General features: G+C 39.4%; 2 protein-coding genes across 2 annotated transcripts in view; both read right to left on the bottom strand.

Annotated features, from left to right (window-relative positions):
• LOC102292893 (GTPase IMAP family member 7-like) overlaps nt 1-4,611 on the bottom strand; it is a 20,174-nt gene extending 15,563 nt beyond the window's left edge. The window contains exon 1 of the mRNA XM_042217195.1: nt 4,055-4,611. Within this exon, the coding sequence (XP_042073129.1) occupies nt 4,055-4,528 (474 nt within the window). The 5' untranslated portion in view covers nt 4,529-4,611. The remainder of the gene's footprint in view (nt 1-4,054) is intronic.
• Nucleotides 4,612-9,973: 5,362 nt separating this feature from the next.
• On the bottom strand, nt 9,974-10,680 carry LOC102305510 (GTPase IMAP family member 7-like; the record flags this gene model as incomplete). Its single annotated transcript, XM_005952984.1, has 1 exon — nt 9,974-10,680. A coding segment is annotated over one exon (707 nt), but the record flags the coding sequence as incomplete, so codon positions are not given.
• Nucleotides 10,681-10,876: the final 196 nt, after the last annotated feature.

Here is a 10,876-nt window from a genome sequence, read left to right as displayed (position 1 = left end):
ATATCGAGAGAGAAAGAGAGGCTGCATGCCCAGAGATGCATGGGTCTTTCCCACATAGCAAAATTGGTATGGTCCAGATCTGGCCCACACAATGTGCTTACACATGGCCCACATACTGTAAAGAATGACGGCCCTTTGGTGGCCCAGATCTGGTTTGCCAAAGGTGGCCCACACATGGGGCCATGAATAAACCCTCACTAGGGTTTGGATAAAGTGTAAACTCACAAACCTGTCAAACCTGCATTTGAAACGTTGGCTAACATAGCAGTATAGTATTGCAACATTTGGGTCTTCTAACTGGTCTTCTAACTAAACCAGGAAAATAGGAACATAAACAGTGCCATCATTGCCAGGCCTGGCCCATATCTGGATGACATGCATCTTATCATGCCAGGAGTCAGCCAGCAGTGCCGGCTTGACACCAGATCCGGGCCAAACCTGCTTGCTATGTGGGTGAAGGACCCATCCCATCCTGGCAACAAACTGTTCCAAGTTCTGCAATCAGGCAGAAGGTTCTGCATCATTCAGGCAAGAACTGAGAGAGGAGCTTCTATCCCCAGGCAATCCAAAGGACCTTAAAAAAACTACTACTTGACCTGAGATTGTTTGATCACTGTGGTGTGATAAGTCCATCTAGAACATGTAAATACGTAAATATATGTCGTTTATCCATTTCACAGCATTTATTATTTTTAAATTTTTAAAGAATGGTCTGAAATAAAAAAAAAATAAAAAAGTTATTACATGTTTTACCAGCCCTGATTCTTTAAAGTTTTCTCCAGTAAATTGCCAGAATACTCAAAACACATCCAGTTAACATGGTTGTCATTGTTGCTCTATGTCACAGAAATAACATTAACTTTAAATCATTCCATGATATCCATAATACTTCATGATTTTTATGCTCAAAAAGTGCTTATAAAAGAAAAAAATACTATTAGACCATCACCATGTAGCATTAGAACTCCTGCTCACAGCTTCAAGAATATGAAACATAACACATTCAAAATGACAAGACACTCTAGGCCACAGTGGGGAGGTGACAGTTGAATGTTAATACCACATTTCAGGTGGAGTAACTTGTTTCTGGGTAAGGTCAAACTATTTGGCAACTGTACAAATACAAAGTGAAACAGCCACAGCGCTGAGTCTCAGGTGTGGTCAAATAACAATAGTTACAAGTTAGTTATTTGTGGCTGTAGCTCAGAAGGTAGCTCTGAAAGACAGTGTTTCAATGCCTTGCTGCTGTAGTCTGCATGCTAAAGTATTGTAGGACACAACGCTGACCCTAAGTTGATAGAGAAGCGCATTTGCATTGAGAGAAAGTGCTTAGGAATGCGGAAAGCTGTATAAAGTGTTCTGAGTGTAAGAAATGTTTTGTGTAGCAACCCATTTACTGCTATGAAATGTATTTGCAACTCACTAATAGGATATTAGTGGTGGCTTCACAAGTTTTAAATATGATGAATACATATAGGCAAACGTGTGTGAGTTGGATGTGAGGACGTGAGCGAGCGACTGAGAGAGAGAGCCTTCCCCTAATCCCTTGGAACCCTGGATTTTTCCCCGTCACTGTATATATTATCGCACTGGTGTGTAAATAAACGGTGCTCTGAGACGTCAACCTGTTCTGCGCTTGAGTCCCTGCTTTCAGATTGTGACAGAATTCCCATTTGGGCTACAATAATTACGCTGTTTTATTATCTGGCTGTGCATCAGTGTTTATTCAAACGGATTCAATTGATTGTATATTCTCTCATACAAAGCATGAAGTCGATTCCAAATGGCCTGGAAACCTGAGAATCACCACAACATAAACTAACAGACATACACCTTAGGGCACTGACTCTGTTTGTATAGGGTTTTTTGGGGGATTTCGCACAACCCAGGAAAACATAATTAATACATAATGGGCTTGGATTTAAAACATAATGAATGAAATGTATTTGGAAGCAGCCCACACCCCCTCCCCTTTTGACAGGTTGTGTGTGAGACTTCAGCAAAGGAGCAGCAGCAAGCAGGCGCACCGAGGGCCCTCGTCCTTATTTTCACGTATATGTTTTTAGTAGAATTTAGAAAACACATCAGTGCAAATTTTGAATCTATATCATAATGTCTGGTGTTTTTGTGTTTGTTGGTTTGTTTTTATTTTGTTTTATTTTGCAAGCTGGTTATTAGTTGCCGCTCCAGCCAGCGTAAAATCACTTGCCACCCCATTCCTCTTATCCCTGTGTGGCCAGCAGCAAGCAGCAGGCGCACCTTGCAAAATTCCCCAAAATGCGCTGGCATGATGTCGGGGCAGCATGGGTGCAAGCAACTTTTTTTGCCGATGCCCACCTGCACCACGATGCTGCCCTGGGCAATGGCCCATGTCGCCCATATGGAAAAACCGCCACTGTATATAAGCCATCACACCGGAACCTTACACTGCTGACTTAATAGATTCTCTTGTTCCGTGAACTACATATCGTTAGCTTCATAGCATAAGTGCCTAAGTCATTTTTTGGTCAAATTGAGATTTTTGCCTAACTTTACTCCCCTACCACTGCTGCATCATCCTGTCCGTCTGAAACACAAAACACAAAAAAATGACTTAGGCACTTATGCTATGAAGCTAACGATATTAATTATAGACAAAGATCATAATTCATACAGAATTCTTGTATTCATTTTAGTTTTTGCATTTTGTCTCACTCATTCCATTTCTTAATAAATGAAACTTTGATAGCAATCTGGCAACATGAGCAACACTTTAAAGCATTAACGATGGTTTATAATAAAATTTATTTAAGATCAAATCAGTTTTTTCTTTTTTTAAAGAAAAGAACAACTTAAAATCATCCACTCATTTCAGCAGTTTCCCTTACTGTTCTGGTTTGCAAATGACTGTGGTTGTTTTGACTGAACTTGTTAAACCTCATCAGCAGGTTCAGCTGAAGTGAAGTCAGTGGAAGCCAAATTAAGTAAAAATGAAAGTTACTGTGTAACATGCCACGGTCTCTTAAACATGTTTGGCTGAAATTGCTAAGGAGGTTTAACGGGTTCAGTTGAATTAATGAATCAAAATGTAAGTAACTGAAAATGTTACTTACTGCTCATCATTAACATGAGGCCATCCAGCTAAAAAATGAAAATTATGAATAAAATGAGGACCCTTGGTTACATGTTGGCATGTGAAAAAGTTTGCTATTTTTTATTCAATATTTTTTGTTAAAAAAAAAAAAAAAAAATTGCAAAAAAGAAGCAAGGGTTATTTGAAAGTTATAGATCTATTATTGTCACACCCAGAGATTTTTCAAGCTGGAGTAATGGACCTATTCATGGGTAAAGATTGAAATCTAAACTGCAACATAAAGACTTTTAATGACAAATTCAGAGAGGGAATCACATGTTTACATATATTAAGCATACATTCCTTCATTTACATATCTACAATAAATATTCAACAAAAACTCTTAAATAGGGCACTAAGTCCAATCATGATTAACAAATAGATACAAAAAGGCTTTTCACTATTGCTGTTCTATAATTTTAATAGTGAATCTGTGGTGGCAATTTGTAAAGGTGAGTATCAGTCGTGCCAAATTAACTAGCAATTATATGCTGATTGTGTACTTTTGTGGACTGTTAACCTACTAGGATCTCATAAATCTTATATTTAATCTAGCCCATTTTTACATTTTTAAAAAAAGTGTGCTGCAGTATTGTAGTCTGCTTTCTTTGCTTCTTCACTGTGCATCAGTTTCATGTCCATCAAGTGTGGTACTCCTGATTTTATTCAAATTCTGGCTCTGCAGATGCAGGAGAAACTGTGCCAGATACTGTTGCTGCATCTATCGTTAATCCTTTTTCTGCAACTACTCCTACTGCTAAACCTACACTTATTCTGCTTTCATTAATTTTATTGACCCACTAACAAATGCGCACAGAGCTCCTGTTGTAACTTCCACAGCTTTAAACGCTTTATCAAGCATACTATGTTTTGCCTTTGTTGACCTGTCTTGCCTTACTTTGCACGGCAACCAATCAAATGTTAGAGAATCAGACACCTGACTTCTGTTAAGTCTGGAGATGACTGTTTGATGCGACCTTCCTCTTGTTGAATATCTCTCTTCACTTCTTGCAGCATCTCATTGGTGAAGTAGCCTCCTTTGTTTGCATCAATAATCTTGTCAATGGTTTTGAGTAATTCTGCCACCTGGTACTGGTTGGTCCTGTATTCATCTCCCTGGTTGTTCTTCCAGTATTTGTTATCAATGACGTGGCAGCGGCCCCCACACTTCTTGATCAGATCGCTCAGAGCTTCACTTTCATTCACAAACTCTTCGATCTTCATTCCCTCAGGAAGCTGGTCACCATGAGTAAAGATTATTGTGGCAAATCGAAATGCTTCATGTGAGAAATATTGATTAAGTTTCTCTCTTACAGCCTTTTCTTGCTCTGTGTATTTCTCCACTTTAAGCACAATGAGAAAAACATGAGGACCAGGAGCACATTCTGTGATACACCTCAATATTTCAGACTTCATCTCCTCCTCAGGTCTGTCTGTGTCAATAAATCCAGGAGTGTCAATAAAGAGTACCTTCTTCCACTGACTGACATGATACTTTGCCTGACATTCCTTGTGTTCCAGATTTGAGGTATGATTACTTCAAACACAGGCTCTCCACACAGGGTGTTGGCAATACTGCTCTTTCCAGCTCCAGTTTTTCCCAGGAGCACAATCCTTCTTTGTGCTCTATAAGACAGTAATGATTAAATGTCAGTTATTTATCTATTGTCTCTGTCTAAAAAGGTGCAAGAAATAGTAAGCTTATCACTTAAACCTTAATGACACTCAGATCCATTACAGGGCCACGTCCATCACCTCATGTCCCTAGCCTCGACGAACAAATGCCAAATGAGGGACGATTTGGGATCTCATGGGACTTCCTGCTACGAATATAAGATAAGACACAACATAGAAGGATCCTTAGACTATAAATTGAAGGTATTTTTAATTAAGTTAAGTTTGAAAAATGGGAGAAACTGATTCATTTATTCCCTCTTGACAGTTTACTGGTACATGCACATGTAATGCATAACTGCAGATTACACAATCAATCAGTGCATGAAATCCAGTGTCTTTGAAATCAGCTGCTTTTTTAAAATAAATGTAGTATGTTTGACATGCATACGTAAGTACATAGAATAGGAAAATAGTTTTTTGTTCACATTTAAAAATATATATATAATATATTTAGGGTTGAAAAACACATATAAGCTCTATTAACTAAGTCAATTTTACATCCCTTCAAGTGTCACAATCAAAAGTCATATCTGTGGTCCAAGTATGGACTAGACACTACATTTGACTGAGATTGGTGAGAGGTCTCATGCTGTCTCATGCACAATGAAAACAAGGACAAGCTGAACTTCACTAGCTGGGCCCACGTCCTCATTTTAGGTCTGACAGCGTTTTAGTAGGTAAAGGTGAATGCTTGGACATGAATTGACAGGGTATAGGACATCGAGTAACAAAGAAAGAACAAATGAAAGAAAAAAGGGAGGGAAAGAAAAAACAGAGGGGAAGAGGGACAGTGAGAGAAGACACCTTAAAAAAAAATCAGCTGGATCACCTGTGATGCTATAGACAGACCCACAGCTGGAACGAGACAATTGTACTATGACAGCAAAAGCAAGACGCAAGTCACCAAAGTTCTTTGTGTTACTCGTGCACGAGGGAGAGAACTGTGACAAGCGTGTTCCTGTCGCTCACCCCAGTCGCTCTCGTCTGCTCCCTCGTAACACTGCTCTTTATTGAGGTTACATGAATATGCATAAGTTCATTAACACATGACGTCTTACATAGATATACATCTAAACAAAGAATACATTGTCTGTGTGTCGTGTAGGTATATGTATGTGTGTGTGTGGTGGTGGTGGTGGGGGGGTCAAGATGTGACCCTGTGAAGACTCCCCGCACCTACTGGTGCCAGGGAGTCCAGCAGTTCACTTAAACAAAAGGCTATTACACTCAAACAGATATATGTGTGTTTGCTATACCATATGTCAGCAAGAGAAGATACGTCCTCTCTCATGACCCTAGGAGGTGTGTGATCTATGCCAGAACACTCTGAAGAGGAGTGAACACACTCCCCTCTTCAGGCTACATAGAGATGTTACAGACCTCCTAGGACAAGACTTTCTTTCAATATGCAATCAACCATATACTTCTAAGCATAAATGATTATATGTCTCTAAATACAAATGACAATAATAAAATACAAACCCAACAACCTGTTAAAAAGAAAAAGAAAACAAGAAAAAGCAGAGTAACTCAATAAACACAACACCACAGCAATAACCTAGATAAGTATAAGTAACAATAAATACTAAATATTGAATGTTATTGTGCAGCACGTGAGACTGACAGCGCACAATATGCCTTGAGGTAGCAGCCAAGAAAGATATAGTTTCTTCTGCGAACATCCGTGTGTACACCTGTTTGCATGAGTGCACTTGTATTCAAAAGGTTTTTCCATGTAATGATCTGCTAGAGGGTGTGGGGAGCCCCAACCCCCAGGGCATGAAGCAGGCATGGATGGGATCCAGGCACCAGACATCCAGAGGCCCCCAGAGCGTAAGAGCCCAAGGAGGACCATCGGAGGGGCAACTGTGCCACCTTCCTGTAAAGAGCTGAAGACAGCCCCAGACGTGGGGGTCAGCCAGCAGCCACGGAGCAGAAGCCATAAACATCCTGTTTATGACGGTTAAAATAAATAACATTCATATAAGAAATAAAATTGTCTTGTGTAAACTGAATGTAGTGTTAAATAGGCCTATACTACTGTACTTTATTGTTGGTCATAAGGGTGGTACTTCAAGAGCCATACATTTTATGAGGTGGTACTCATTGTGAAAAGTTTGAGAAACACTCCTCTAGAAAGTTTGAGCTCTGAACATTATTTTTTACTCCCTTCAGAGTTGCATACCAGGAAAACATACTTTACATAATAGTTTTGTTGCTCTAATTACCTACATTTACCATATGACTGTGCACAGGGCACATTACATTCAGGTTACATTTAAATCACATGATTAATTGTGAACACCTTATGTTAAATAATTTCCCCCAGGGATTAATAAAGTATTCTGATTCTGATTCTGATTACTGTGCCCTATGTCCATGGGAATTATGAGTACCTACTCCTGAATTTGTCATGGTCCCCATGCCTGCCCAGCTGACCTCATAAGGCTACACCTCTCTGCCTGGGCGGAGCTCACTGCTGGCTCCCGCCCTTGGCTCACACACCTGTTGGCGATCAGCTGATTTCCCGACTACTATATGAGGCTGGGCCACAGCTCTTCTCAAGGCGGGATGATTGTGCTACTAACTTTACCTTCCGGGACCTGTGACCTCCCAGCTGTACGAACGTGTGTGAGTTGGATGTGAGGACGTGAGGACGTGAGCGAGCGTGAGAGAGAGAGCCTTCCCCTAATCCCTTGGAACCCTGGATTTTTCCCCGTCACTGTATATATTATCACACTGGTGTGTAAATAAACGGTGCTCTGAGACGTCAACCTGTTCTGCGCTTGAGTCCCTGCTTTCAGATTGTGACAGAATTCCCATTTGGGCTACAATAATTACGCTGTTTTATTATCTGGCTGTGCATCAGTGTTTATTCAAACGGATTCAATTGATTGTATATTCTCTCATACAAAGCATGAAGTCGATTCCAAATGGCCTGGAAACCTGAGAATCACCACAACATAAACTAACAGACATACACCTTAGGGCACTGACTCTGTTTGTATAGGGTTTTTTGGGGGATTTCGCACAACCCAGGAAAACATAATTAATACATAATGGGCTTGGATTTAAAACATAATGAATGAAATGTATTTGGAAGCAGCCCACACCCCCTCCCCTTTTGACAGGTTGTGTGTGAGACTTCAGCAAAGGAGCAGCAGCAAGCAGGCGCACCGAGGGCCCTCGTCCTTATTTTCACGTATATGTTTTTAGTAGAATTTAGAAAACACATCAGTGCAAATTTTGAATCTATATCATAATGTCTGGTGTTTTTGTGTTTGTTGGTTTGTTTTTATTTTGTTTTATTTTGCAAGCTGGTTATTAGTTGCCGCTCCAGCCAGCGTAAAATCACTTGCCACCCCATTCCTCTTATCCCTGTGTGGCCAGCAGCAAGCAGCAGGCGCACCTTGCAAAATTCCCCAAAATGCGCTGGCATGATGTCGGGGCAGCATGGGTGCAAGCAACTTTTTTTGCCGATGCCCACCTCGCACCACGATGCTGCCCTGGGCAATGGCCCATGTCGCCCATATGGAAAAACCGCCACTGTATATAAGCCATCACACCGGAACCTTACACTGCTGACTTAATAGATTCTCTTGTTCCGTGAACTACATATCGTTAGCTTCATAGCATAAGTGCCTAAGTCATTTTTTGGTCAAATTGAGATTTTTGCCTAACTTTACTCCCCTACCACTGCTGCATCATCCTGTCCGTCTGAAACACAAAACACAAAAAAATGACTTAGGCACTTATGCTATGAAGCTAACGATATTAATTATAGACAAAGATCATAATTCATACAGAATTCTTGTATTCATTTTAGTTTTTGCATTTTGTCTCACTCATTCCATTTCTTAATAAATGAAACTTTGATAGCAATCTGGCAACATGAGCAACACTTTAAAGCATTAACGATGGTTTATAATAAAATTTATTTAAGATCAAATCAGTTTTTTCTTTTTTTAAAGAAAAGAACAACTTAAAATCATCCACTCATTTCAGCAGTTTCCCTTACTGTTCTGGTTTGCAAATGACTGTGGTTGTTTTGACTGAACTTGTTAAACCTCATCAGCAGGTTCAGCTGAAGTGAAGTCAGTGGAAGCCAAATTAAGTAAAAATGAAAGTTACTGTGTAACATGCCACGGTCTCTTAAACATGTTTGGCTGAAATTGCTAAGGAGGTTTAACGGGTTCAGTTGAATTAATGAATCAAAATGTAAGTAACTGAAAATGTTACTTACTGCTCATCATTAACATGAGGCCATCCAGCTAAAAAATGAAAATTATGAATAAAATGAGGACCCTTGGTTACATGTTGGCATGTGAAAAAGTTTGCTATTTTTTATTCAATATTTTTTGTTAAAAAAAAAAAAAAAAAATTGCAAAAAAGAAGCAAGGGTTATTTGAAAGTTATAGATCTATTATTGTCACACCCAGAGATTTTTCAAGCTGGAGTAATGGACCTATTCATGGGTAAAGATTGAAATCTAAACTGCAACATAAAGACTTTTAATGACAAATTCAGAGAGGGAATCACATGTTTACATATATTAAGCATACATTCCTTCATTTACATATCTACAATAAATATTCAACAAAAACTCTTAAATAGGGCACTAAGTCCAATCATGATTAACAAATAGATACAAAAAGGCTTTTCACTATTGCTGTTCTATAATTTTAATAGTGAATCTGTGGTGGCAATTTGTAAAGGTGAGTATCAGTCGTGCCAAATTAACTAGCAATTATATGCTGATTGTGTACTTTTGTGGACTGTTAACCTACTAGGATCTCATAAATCTTATATTTAATCTAGCCCATTTTTACATTTTTAAAAAAAGTGTGCTGCAGTATTGTAGTCTGCTTTCTTTGCTTCTTCACTGTGCATCAGTTTCATGTCCATCAAGTGTGGTACTCCTGATTTTATTCAAATTCTGGCTCTGCAGATGCAGGAGAAACTGTGCCAGATACTGTTGCTGCATCTATCGTTAATCCTTTTTCTGCAACTACTCCTACTGCTAAACCTACACTTATTCTGCTTTCATTAATTTTATTGACCCACTAACAAATGCGCACAGAGCTCCTGTTGTAACTTCCACAGCTTTAAACGCTTTATCAAGCATACTATGTTTTGCCTTTGTTGACCTGTCTTGCCTTACTTTGCACGGCAACCAATCAAATGTTAGAGAATCAGACACCTGACTTCTGTTAAGTCTGGAGATGACTGTTTGATGCGACCTTCCTCTTGTTGAATATCTCTCTTTACTTGTTGCAGCATCTCATTGGTGAAGTAGCCTCCTTTGTTTGCCTCAATAATCCCGTCAATGGTTTTGAGTAATTCTCCCACCTGATACTGGTTGTTCCTGTATTCATCTCCCTGGTTGTTCTTCCAGTATTTGTTATCAATGACGTGGCAGCGGCCCCCACACTTCTTGATCAGATCGCTCAGAGCTTCACTTTCATTCACAAACTCTTCGATCTTCATTCCCTCAGGAAGCTGGTCACCATGAGTAAAGATTATTGTGGCAAATCGAAATGCTTCATGTGAGAAATATTGATTAAGTTTCTCTCTTACAGCCTTTTCTTGCTCTGTGTATTTCTCCACTTTAAGCACAATGAGAAAAACATGAGGACCAGGAGCACATTCTGTGATACACCTCAATATTTCAGACTTCATGTCCTCCTCAGGTCTGTCTGTGTCAATAAATCCAGGAGTGTCAATAAAGAGTACCGTTCTTCCACTGACTGACATGAACTTTGCCTGACATTCACTTGTTCCAGATTTGGGGGTATGATCTACTTCAAACACAGGCTCTCCACACAGGGTGTTGGCAATACTGCTCTTTCCAGCTCCAGTTTTTCCCAGGAGCACAATCCTTCTTTGTGGCACTATAAGACAGTAATGATTAAATGTCAGTTATTTATCTATTGCTCTGTATAAGTTGATTATCTTATCAATCATACAGCAGTCATACTCATTTGGAGAATCAATGCAAATGAGACATTGGGTCTCAATGGGACTTCCTGTATGAATAAAGATAAAAAAAAGGATCTAAAAACTAAAAGTACAGCATTGCTACACATA

The sequence above is a fragment of the Haplochromis burtoni genome, unplaced genomic scaffold (genome assembly GCF_018398535.1).
Source record: "Haplochromis burtoni strain Fernald_Lab_line unplaced genomic scaffold, NCSU_Asbu1 Contig_1674, whole genome shotgun sequence".
Classification (NCBI taxonomy): domain Eukaryota; kingdom Metazoa; phylum Chordata; class Actinopteri; order Cichliformes; family Cichlidae; genus Haplochromis; species Haplochromis burtoni.
This window is presented reverse-complemented; position numbering and strand designations above follow the sequence as displayed.